Here is a 12,232-nt window from a genome sequence, read left to right on the forward strand (position 1 = left end):
AGAGAGGGTCCCTACCCAACAGCGGGCTCACAGTCTAGAAGGGGGTTGTGTACGTGTGGGGGGCGGGATGGGGACGAGCCTGGGGGGAGACACAGACTCTGAAGGTATCTCCCCCAGGGCTCTCCCGTTGAGTCAACGGGGCAAAGCCAGACTCCTTTCCAAGATAAATCTCCTCTCCACTTATCTCCATGGAACAATCAGATCCCACAAGCTTTCCACTCCATTCTTTCATTCGTTCGATTGCATTTATTGAGCGCTTACTGTGTGCAGAACACTGTACTAACCGCTTGGGAGAGTACAACAGAACAATACAAAGACACATTCCCTGCCCACAGAGAGCTTACAGTCCAGAGGGGGAGATAGACATTCATATAAATAAATCAATTATAGGGCCGTGGGGCTGGGAGGGGGGGATGGATAAAGGGAGCAAGTCAGGGCGACGCAGAAGGAAATGGGAGAAGGGGAAAGGAGGGCTTAGTCAGGGAAGGCCTCTTGGAGAAGATGTGCCTTCACTCATTCACTCTTTCATTCAATTGCATTTATTGAGTGCTTACTGTGTGCAGAGCACTGTACTAAGCGCTTGGGAGAGTGCAATACAACAATAAACAGACCCATTCAGAGAAGCAGCGTGGCTCAGTGGAAAAAGCCCGGGCTTTGGAGTCAGAGGTCACGGGTTCAAATCCCGACTCCACCACTTGTCAACTGTGTGACTTTGGGCAAGTCACTTAACTTCTCTGGGCCTCAGTTCCCTCATCTGTAAAATGGGGGTGAAGACTGTGAGCCCCACGTGGGACAACCTGATCACCTTGTAAATTCCCCAGCGCTTAGAACAAGCGCTCTGCACATAGTAAGCGCTTAATAAATGCCATTATTATTATTATTATTATTATAAGTGCTGTGGGGCTGGGAGGGGGGGAAGAGCGAAGGGAGCAAGTCAGGGAGATGCAGAAGGGCGTGGGAGATGAGGAAAGGTGGGGCTTGGTCTGGGAAGGCCTCTTGGAGGAGGTGGGCCTTCAATAAGGCTTTGAAGAAGGTGGGGAGTAACTGTCTGTCCGATCTGGGGAGGGACCACGTCCAGACCAGGATGTGGGCGAGGGGTCGGCGGGTGAGATAGATGAGATAGAGTTACAGGGTTGGGGGAGGGGGAGGGGACGCGCTGGCAGAAAGTACACTGAGGCAGGAGAATTTGGTATTAATTCAAAGATGCTGGGGTCAACCCCTGGATGTGGAAGGTTTTTTCGCCGAGGCAGGAGAATTTGGCATTAGTTCAAAGATGCTGGGGTCACCCCCCTGGATGTGGAGGGTTTTTTCGGCCACGTGACTGAGCTCCTTCCTGGGCACGTCTCTTGATCTGTCGTGCTGTTGCAGGTGTTTTGTCTCTGTTCTGCTCCCAAGACTCTGGGGGGTTCTTGGAGGCCGGCAGAGAGCAGCTGGGTGGGACGGGCAGGGGCGGGAAAGCTCAGAGGGCGATTTGCGGGGAATCGGCATAACTCAGTGGAAAGAGCGCGGGCCCGGGAGCCGGAGGCTCTGAGTTCTAATCCCGGCTCCACCCTGCGCCGGCTGTGTGACCTTAGACAAAGTCACTTCACTTCTCAGGTGAGGCTCTGGAGCTCAGAGGTGAAGCTCTGGAGCTCAGGGGTTACAGCACTGGTCTTGTAAAGCAGGGGTCATGAATTCGAATCTCACCAGAGCCTAAGGTGATCCTGCTACTTCATTTTTCCCCTCCCTAGACTGTGAGCCCACTGTTGGGGAGGGACCATCTCTATATGTTGCCAACTTGGACTTCCCAAGCACTTAGTACAGTGCTCTGCACACAGTAAGCGCTGAACAAATACGATTGATTGATTCTCAGGGCCTCAGCCTGCTCATCTATAAAATGGGGGTGCAGTACCCATTCTCCATCCCCCTTAGACCGTGAGCCCCAGGTGGGCCAGGGACTACGGCCCATTTGATAATACTGTAGACTGTGAGCCCACTGTTGGGTAGGGACTGTCTCTATATGTTGCCAATTTGCACTTCCCAAGCGCTTCGTACAGTGCTCTGCACATAGTAAGCGCTCAATAAATACGATTGATGATGATGATACTCTAGCGCTTAGTACAGTGCTTGTCAGAGTAAGCGGTTAATACATACAGATATCACAGCTCCCAGGCTGTTTCTGGAGGGGGACTAGTGTTTCGAGTTACCCCAAAAGGCAGACTCCGTTCTACCCCGGGTCTCCCCACAGACCCAGATTTGGTGTCGAGAGCTAAGTTTCCTCCTGCGGACTGGGAACTTTCCAGTAGAAAAATCATATAAAAAATACACCCTGACCTACGCAGATCCCGGCTCCGTTGGGCCCGGGGTTCGTTCAATCCCTTCCCCCTCCCTGATGTAGGTTTTTGAACTGAAAAACATGACTAATTATCTGAACCTGGGGCTGGCTTTGGAGAATTATTAACAATAATGACTGCAAAGAGCTTTGTGAAAATCCAGCCGCAAAGGGAGCGGAAACCCTCCCAAAATGACCCCACTGTCCAGCCCGCAAACAAGGCTGAACCCACCCACCCCTTCAAGGAGGATTAGAGCTCTCCTCGGGAGGTGGGCTGGGGAAAGTGCGTAAAGGAAAAAGGAAGGCCGCCAGGTTCGGAGTTGTGTTCACTCTCTGGACTCTAGGGAGGGAAATAAGAGGGGAAAACCCTCAAAAACAAAAAAGAGCAATCCAATGAGAAGCAGCGTGGCTCAGTGGAAAGAGCCCGGGCTTTGGAGTCCGAGGTCATGGGTTCAAATCCCGGCTCTGCCAATTGCCAGCTGTGTGACTTTGGGCAACTCACTTAACTTCTCTGGGCCTCAGTTACCTCCGCTGTAAAATGGGGATGAATCAATCAATCAATCGTATTTATTGAGCGCTTACTATGTGCAGAGCACTGTACTAAGCGCTTGGGAAGTACAAATTGGCAACACATAGAGACAGTCCCTACCCAACAGTGGGCTCACAGTCTAAAAGGGGGAGACAGAGAACAGAACCAAACATACCAACAAAATAAAATAAATAGGATAGGAATGTACAAGTAAAATAAATAAATAAATAAATAAATAGAGTAATAAATATGTACAACCATATATACATATATACAGGTGCTGTGGGGAAGGGAAGGAGGTAAGATGGGGGGATGAAGACTGTGAGCCCCCTGTGGGACAATCTGATCCCCTTGTAACCTCCCCAGCGCTTAGAACAGTGCTTTGCACATAGTAAGTGCTTAATAAATGCTATCATTATCATTATTAATGAGGAGGCGTGCCGCTTCCTTTGCTAATTAGCGGTCCCGAAGGACTTCTAGGCCACTGGAGCCGATGGAGCTCAGAGACGGGGGAAGTTTCCCTGGTGACTTTAGGCCAGATTTTCCCAAGAGCACACACCCCCCAACAGCTCCAGCTCTTAATCACTGCCTGTCATTACAGGCATAACATCTCAGGTCACACTGGTGACCTGAAAGCAACATGTTATTCACTCATTCATTCAACTGTATTTATTGAGCGCTTACTGTGTGCAGAGCACTGTACTAAGCGCTTGGGAAGTACAAGTCGGCAACATATAGAGATGGTCCCTACCCAACAACGTTATCAACCTCCTTAGAAATCAGTCAAGCAGTGGTATTTATTGAGCTCTTACTCTCTGCAGAGCACTGTACTCAATGCTTGGGAGAGTGAAACAGTAGCATTGGTAGACATGCTCCCTGCCTTCCAAGAGTTTGCAGTTTACTGGGGGAGACAGACATTTAAAATAAGTATCAGGGGAAAATAAGAGTATAAGGATATGTACATAAGCACTTTATAATAATAATAATAATAATAATAATAATAATGGCATTTATTAAGCGCTTACTATGTGCAAAGCACTGTTCTAAGCACTGGGGGAGGTTACAAGGTGATCAGGTTGTCCCACGGGGGGCTCACAGTCTTAATCCCCATTTTACAGCTGAGGTAACTGAGGCCCAGAGAAGTGAAGTGACTTGCCCAAAGTCACACAGCTGACAATTGGCGGAGCCAGGATTCGAACCCCTGACCTCTGCCTCCAAAGCCCGGGCTCTTTCCACTGAGCCACACTGCTTCTCTACGGCTGTACATATGTACATGTACATAAAGAGCCCGGGCTTTGGAGTCAGAGACCATGGTTCAAATCCCGGCTCCGCCACTTGTCAGCTGTGGCTTTGGGCAGGTCACTTCACTTCTCAGTTCCCTCATCTGTAAAATGGGGATGAAGACTGTGAGCCCCACGTGGGACAACTTGATCACCTTGTAACCTCCAGCGCTTAGAACAGTGCTTTGCACATAGTAAGCGCTTAATAAATGCTATTATCATCATCCCTGGCTGCTGTCTGGAAAGAACGCCGATCCTCTCGGGTTGGGAGGGTTAGCTCCCTCCTCGGGGGCCGAGGCTTATCGGGCCAGGAGCATGAGAAACATCGTCACCCCAGCTCGGCGGGAAACGGACCGACCGTGAATTCATGCCTGAAGGAGGGAGGTTTTCACCATGGCTACCGGTCCCTTTCTGGAAGCAGCAAGGGCTGCGGCTCCGGCTGCTCCCATTTGATGGCCCGGCCTCAACGGGCTCCCCGCGGGGTGAGGGTCGGGAAAGATGGAGTTCCGGGAAGCAGGAGGAGCAGAGATGTCGTACCTCTGGATAGCCCCGCTGGGCTATTCCCATTACCCAAGTAACGAGGCGGTGGCAGGGCTGGGCTATTTTTTCTCCGGCCCACTCACGAGGTGGGTGTTCTGATGTTCTCTTCAGAGTAGTCACGCCACATCTGAGTCTGTGAGCCTGTTGTTCGGTGGGGATTGTCTCTATCTGTTGCCGAATCGTACTTTCCAAGCGCTTAGTACAGTGTTCTGCACACGGTAAGCGCTCAGCAAATACGACTGAATGAATGAGTCTCGATTGTATCAGCTGCTTAAGTCGGCTTACCCTGAAGAGTAGGGGCAGGAAGGGGGAATGGTTTGGAGAAGCTGGGATCTTCCACCTCAAATTCTGGCCTAACGAATCCAGTCAGACAGCTGAAGCATCAACCTCCTGCTTCCAAGCTTCAAGATTCACTAACCGGGGGGAACCCACCCACCCCTCTTAACCAGAGACAGAAGCAGACTTTAACCACAAGAATTAAGGCTGGCCTTCCCAGCCTGACCCCTGGACGCCCAAGCTCCGCGTCTGGAAGCGCGGCCAGGCCTCCTGCCTTCCCATCTCTGGGGCGGTGCGAGGCTGGGTGTTCTTGAAAGGAGTCGGGAGAGGTTTACTGAGAAAGAAGGGGCAGACTCGGGAGAAAGCCAATGATCCAAACTGGGACTAACTCCAAAATCAATCAGTCAGTGGTATTTATTGATCTTTTGCGGGGAAAAAGGGTTAGAAAATGGCTAGGGAAGGGTTTTGGTCCTAGAAAAGCAGCGTTGCCCAGTGGTTACGGCACAGCCCTGGGTGTCAGAAGGACCTGTGTTCTAATACTGGCTCCACCACTTGCCTGCTGTGAGAAAGTCATTTAACTTCTCTGGGATTCAGTTATCTCATCGGTAAAATGGGGATTAAGGCTTTGAGCCCCATGTGGGATAGGGACTGTGTTCAACCCGATCAGCTTGTGTCCACCCCAGCACATACAACATTGTCTGGCACATAGTAAGCACTTTACAAATATGTCTGGCACATAGTAAGCACTTAAATACCATAAAAAAAATTGTGTATGATCATCTAAACTGGCTCTCAGGCCCAACGACTTCAGATGAGGAACTTTGTATTGAGTACTTACATGCGCGTGTGAATTATATACATACAGATATACACCACCATGTACTCCATTGACTTAAATATTTCATTGTCAGGAGTCAAAGCCATCTTGCTGTCAGCCCCAGGGAAGAAAAGAAACTCTAATTCCCTCCTCTCTCCACCCCTCTCCTCTAAAACAATCAGTTAGGAGGACGAAAAAACAACCATTCATTCATTCAGTCATATTTACTGAGTACTTACTGTGTGCAGAGCACTGTACTAAGAGCTTAACCACCACCCCCTAACTCACCAAGGCATAAAACCCGCAAGTAAAGGGGTCGAGAAAGGAGCACCCAAGGAGTACACAATTTGAGCAAAGTTGCCTGCTATTTCCAGAATGTGTAAGCGAGCCAGCTGGGGTTTAGGACTTAAGAGAAAATGACTTTTGTAAAAGAAAAAAAAAAAAAGCTCCTGCCCCCTGAAAAGGACAGTGTTAGGACGGAGGGGGCCGAGATGCTTCCCTGCCATTCATGGAGCAAAACGGGTGGGGTTTTTGGGAGGTGGGGTTCATACTCATATTCATTTATACTCTCTCTCTCTCTCCTTCTGTGTGTTCTTGCCTGCCTCTCCCCTGTCTGCCTCAGTTTGAAACGTGGCAGTGAGCAGGATAGCTGAAAAGGAAAGGGGGGAGCCTGTTTTCAAATTACACGCCCACCCCAAATTGCTGACCACAGACATGAAAACACACACACACACACACACACACACACACACAAACACACACACACAGTTGCAAGCCCAGACTCCGCAGAAAGGGACCCGTCTATAAGGCCAAGTTGTTCGGCAGAAATCTCCTCCGCCTCCCCGGAAAGCAGAGTAAAGAAAGAGAAAGCTAGAAAGGAGGAAAAAAAAAAAGCTCCACATTCCTAGCATTTTTTTTTTTTTAGCTAAGTGCTGTGTCGGAAAGATCCCACTCTTACTCCAGACGGTTAGAGAGGAGGAAAAAAGTCCCGGTTTCTGGGGGAAAACTCCACTCTCGCCCCTCCACAGGCCCCCTACCTCAGTTAGCAAGGAGTAACCAAAGACCAAAAGGATTTTCAGGGTCTCAGGGGAAACAGACTCACCCCTCTCTGCCCCCACCCACCAAAAAGGGCCTTTCCCCCGGTAATCAATCCTTGCTCTCGGGTAGACTGAGAGCTGGAGTCTCTAGGGGTGTCGGGAAGGTTGGGGAGAGCGGGATGGAAAGGGCATTTATCTGAGAACTGGAGTGTGGCCAGCAAGGAGGAAAGTGGGGTGGGAGACGAGGCCGAGTAAGATAAAGAGGAGGGGATTACTATGCAAGACTGCACCTGCCTCCTGGAGGGGAGAGGGAGGACGGGGGCAAGGTCCTTTGTGGGAAGAAGAATAATCCAGTTTTCACGTTCCTTTTTCTCAATGAAAGAATCTCAATCTGGCACCAAGTCAGAAATTTGAGAGAGTGACATCCGCCTCGCCCACCCACGTACCCTTTTCTCTCATTTCCAAGAGAAAATGAAAAAGGCTGGGACTTGGCTTTCCTCCTCTGCCTCTCTCACCTCTCTACCCTTCCCTTCCAAGCCACAATGTCTAGACTGGGAGATGAGGCTGGGGCGGGGGGGGGCCCTCCCAGCTCATCCCGGTCTTCGGCACAGCCTCCGGCACAGCACTGTGGTCCCGGGGGTCCACGTAGCTCAGACCCGTTCACCCAAAGAGACACGTGGCGCAGTCCGTGTCTGACGAAGGTAAGAGCCAAGACACGGCTTTTCTCCCAAGTCAAAACCGCATCAAGCACCCTAAGCCCGATTTTGTCTCCGAAGGTCTGAATGCGGACAGGAAATCCAAACATCTGTGATCCCTCTCTCTAGAGAAAGGCAGAAAAGTTCCTGATGATCCTTTGAGTCCCATGTGAAAAATCATTTCCGCGGCCGCCGCCGACTTCCCTGCACCAGGTGGACGCGGGAAAAAAAAATGACGATTGAAAGTTCCTTCCCTCCCTGGACACGATTTCCGTTGGGCTTCTTCTCCGGGGTAGCCTGGGAGCCGTCTACGTAGGAGGGGAGCCTTCCAGGACAAATGCCAGTGCAGTTTTTAGCCATCGGCCCAACCGAGGCCACACCTCATCCCGCCCTGGAGAAATACCCAACGGCAATAGCGTACAACCACCCGCCAGTCGTTTTCCCTCCGCGGCTCCCGAACACCATCCGAAAATATCATCTCCGTAGGATGGCGGTTTCCAGCTTTGGCCCCACCCCAGCCACCCAGCCGCCCCGTGTTTCACCCAAGGGTTCGTACAACCTAGGAGGTGAATGTCGGTACCAGAAACCCAGACGGGCTCTACAGAAAGCAACTGAAGCTGCAAACCACGGGGCGATGTTCACGCGGGCTCCGGCTGGAAGTCCTACATCCTACATCAAGTCCTACTTGTACATATATCTATTCCATTTTGTTAATATGGTTTCGTTCTCTGTCTCCCCCTTCTAGACTGTGAGCCCACTGTTGGGTAGGGACTGTCTCTATATGTTGCCAACTTGTACTTCCCAGGCGCTTAGTACAGTGCTCTGCACACAATAAGCGCTCAATAAATATGATTGAGTGAGTGAGTGTTTCCTGCCCCAGGGATACGACAAACGGGGCAGCACCTCGGAACCTGATATCTCTTCACCACACAGGCACAGACCCACATTTGCAAACATTGTTCGCAGCTGTGTGCCGCAGACGGAATGCTTCTTAATAAGCTAAGGACCGGGCCTCGTCTTAAGTTTGACTGGAAAATTTTGGTTGACTGCTGCAGTTCAACAGTCAATCCATGAGACAAAACCCTAAAATATATGAAACCACACACGCAAGTCACTTAAGTTCTCTATGCCTCAGTAACCTCATCTCTAAAACGGGGATTAAGACTGGGAGCCCCAGGTGGGACCACCTGATTACCTTGGATCTACCCCGGCGCTTGGAACAGTGCTTGGCACATAGTAAGCACTTAACAAATACCGTAATTATTATTACTATATACACCAAACACCTCCACCATGGAGACTAAGCCTGTTGATGCTCTTCTGATTGGTGTGACTATTCTAACGACGGAGTCTAGAGGGGCAAAAGGGAGGCTGAAGTAAAAAGTAATTAATTACCCTTAAACTGGAACCGAAACCTCTTTTCTCACGAAAATTTCTGCTCTACTTCCAACCCTACTTCCCCATCTAGTTTGGAAGACGGCACCCCCAGGAGCACAGGGCTCTACTGTACTATCGGGCCTGGGTTCATTCGTTCAATCACATTTACTGAGCGCTTACTCTGTGCAGAGCACACGGTACTAAGCGCTTGGAAAGTACAATTCAGCAACCAGTTGGGACAATCCCCTGCCCACAATGGGCTCACATTGGGAGAAGGGAGAGTACCACTCGGCGAACACCCCTAAACGCCGGTCAGCTCCATCACCCGATGGGACCAAGTGGCAGACCATAGGTGGAGGAAGTAAAAGGAGGGGGAAGAGGCTTGGAAAACTTTCCACCTCTCCAAAGGGAAAACCCCAATCATTGGAAACTGGTGCCAGGGGTCACACCTCTCAATCCCAGTCCGGAGAGGAGATGAGACGGCATCGTCTGTCCTAGGAGGGTGGTGGGGAGGGGCAGCACCCCACTTTTTCCACTTCCTCCAGGTTCCCGATGCTGCTGTCTTTTCCTCGCTCCTCTCCCCACCCTCCCCCCTGACTTTCTAGCAAACAGCCCAAGCACGGGCAGCCCTCTCCCCTCCAGATGCACCCTCCCTCCAATTCGGGCACAGAGGAGAAGCCGGAATCAATCAATCAATGGTATTTATTGAGCGCTTACTGTGTGCAGAGCACTGTACTAAGTGCTTGGGAAGTACAAGTTGGTAACATATAGAGACGGTCCCTACCCAACAGTGGGCTCACGGCCGAAGCCTGAAGTAGCATCATCTAGAAAGGTGTAGGCGAGGGTGGGATTGCTGTTTGGCAAACCCATGCAGTGGGGTGCTAATCAATCAATCAATCAATCGTATTTATTGAGCGCTTACTATGTGCAGAGCACTGTACTAAGCGCTTGGGAAGTACAAATTGGCAACACATAGAGACAGTCCCTACCCAACAGTGGGCTCACAGTCTAAAAGGGGGAGACGGAGAACAGAACCAAACATACCAACAAAATAAAATAAATAGGATAGAAATGTACAAGTAAAATAAATAAATAAATAGAGTAATAAATATGTACAACCATATATACATATAATATACATGCTAATCCTTCCACATCCCCGGGAGAAGCAGCGTGGCCCAGTGGAAAGAGCACGGGCTTGGGATTCGGAGGACGTGGGTTCCAATCCAGCGCTTAGAACAATGCTCTGCACATAGTAAGCGCTCAACAAATACCATCATTATTATTAATCCTGACTCCGCCGCTTGTCTGAGTGCGACCTCGGCCTGTGGCTTCACTTCTCTGTGCTTCAGTTCCCTCATCCGTAAAATGGGACTGTGAGCCCCACGCGGGACAACCTGATTATCTTGTAGCTACCCCAGCGCTCAGAAGACTGCTTGGCCCGTGGTACGTGCTTAACAAATACCATAATCATTCATTATTATCCTTATTAGCAGACGGTGGAGGAGATGGGACGGGAGAAATGCATTTCAAGAGAAAACAGGGTGAAGATTGTGGCAGGGCAAGTGGGAGAGAAGGAAACAGTGGGGAGATGGTGGTGGAGGAGGAGGATGGAATTGGGGGGCAGGGGGTGGAGAGAGGATGAGATCATTGTGGTATTTGCTGAACGCTTACTAGATGCCAGGCAAGGTACTAAGCACTGGGGTGGCTACGATGGTTATTGGGGGGTGAGATTACTGGGGGGAAGGGGGTGAGATTACTGGGGGGAAGGGGATGAAATTACTGGGGGAAAGGGGATGAAATTACTGGGGGAAAGGGGATCAGATTGCTGGGGGAAGGGGAGGAGATTATTGGGGTGAAGGGGATGACAGTATTGGGGGGAAAGGGGATGAGATTGTTGGAGGGAAAGGGGATCATATTACTGGGGGGAAGGGGATGAGATTATTGGGGGAAAGGGGATAATAATAATAATAATAATGGCATTTATTAAGCGCTTACTATGTGCAAAACACTGTTCTAAGCACTGGGGAGGTTACAAGGTTGTCCCACGAGGGGCTGACAGCCTTAATCCCCATTTTACAGATGAGGTAACTGAGGCCCAGAGAAGTTAAGTGACATGCCCAAAGTCACATAGCTGACAATTGGCGGAGCTGGGATTTGAACCCATGACCTCTGACTCCAAAGCCCGGGCTCTTTCCACTGAGTCACGCTGGGGAAAGGGGATGAAATTATTGGGGGGAAGGGGGATGAGATTACTGGGGTGAAGGGGAGGAGATTATTGGGGGAAGGGGATGAGATTATTGGGGGGAAGAGGATGAGATTATTGGGGGAAAGGGGATGAAATTACTAGGGAGAAAGGGGATGAAATTACTGGGGGGAAGGGGATGAAATTACTGGGGGGAAGGGGATGAGATTATTGGGGGAAGGGAATAAATTACTGAGGGGATGGTGATAAAATTACTGGGGGAAGGGGATGAGATTACTGGGGGGAACAGGATGATATTATTGGGGGAAGGGGATCAGATTACTGGGGGAAAGGGGAGGAGATTATTGGGGTGAAGGGGAGGATATTATTGGGGGAAAGGGGGTGAGTGTTGGGGGGAAGGGGATGAGATTATTGGGGGAAGGGGATGAGATTGTTGGGGGGAAGAGGATGAGATTGTTGGAGGAAAGGGGATGAAATTACTGGGGGGAAGGGTGTGAAATTACTGGGGGGGAAGGGGATGAAATTACTGGGGGGGGAAGGGGATGAAATTACTGGGGGGGGGGAAGGGGATGAGATTATTGGGGGGAAGGGGATGAGATTATTGGGGGGAAGGGGATGAGATAATTGGGGGGAAGGGGAGGAGATTACTGGCGGAGAGGCTGGATTATGGGGGAGGGGGATGGGAAGTAGAGGGTAGGGGGTGTTGAGAAGTCGGGGGGGGGAGGGGGTCCGGAGGGAAGGGGAGGCCTGGGGACGGCGCGGGGCTTTAGCTGACCTCGAACATGAGCCCGATGAGGACGCAGAGGACGAGGCAGAAGCCGATGTCGGCGTGGTTGTGGATGACGAACTCCTGGCTGAACAGCGGGTAACTTTTCGTCCGCCGCCGGAACGCCATGGCCCCCGGGACGGGACGGGACGGGACGGGACGGACCAAACCGGGGACGGGGACGGGCACGGGCACGGGCGGGCACGGGCGGGCGGACACGGACGGACGGACGGACGGACGGACACACACACACACACACACACACACACACACACACACACACACACACAGAGTGTCGCCGGGCCGCCCGCGCCCCCTCCGCCTCCCAGCGGACAAAACTTCCCCGGACACCGCCCCCCCCGGCCCCGCCCACCGCGGCCCCAACACGCCGCCGCCGC

General features: G+C 51.2%; 1 protein-coding gene across 1 annotated transcript in view; it reads right to left on the reverse strand.

The window, feature by feature from the left end:
- The window catches only part of TRAM2 (translocation associated membrane protein 2), a 102,488-nt gene extending 90,495 nt beyond the window's left edge, over window positions 1-11,993 (reverse strand). The window contains exon 1 of the mRNA XM_038740207.1: window positions 11,844-11,993. Coding sequence (XP_038596135.1) covers window positions 11,844-11,963 — 120 coding nt within the window. The 5' untranslated portion in view covers window positions 11,964-11,993. The remainder of the gene's footprint in view (window positions 1-11,843) is intronic.
- Window positions 11,994-12,232: the final 239 nt, after the last annotated feature.

Source organism: Tachyglossus aculeatus, chromosome X1, assembly GCF_015852505.1.
Source record: "Tachyglossus aculeatus isolate mTacAcu1 chromosome X1, mTacAcu1.pri, whole genome shotgun sequence".
Lineage (NCBI taxonomy): Eukaryota > Metazoa > Chordata > Mammalia > Monotremata > Tachyglossidae > Tachyglossus > Tachyglossus aculeatus.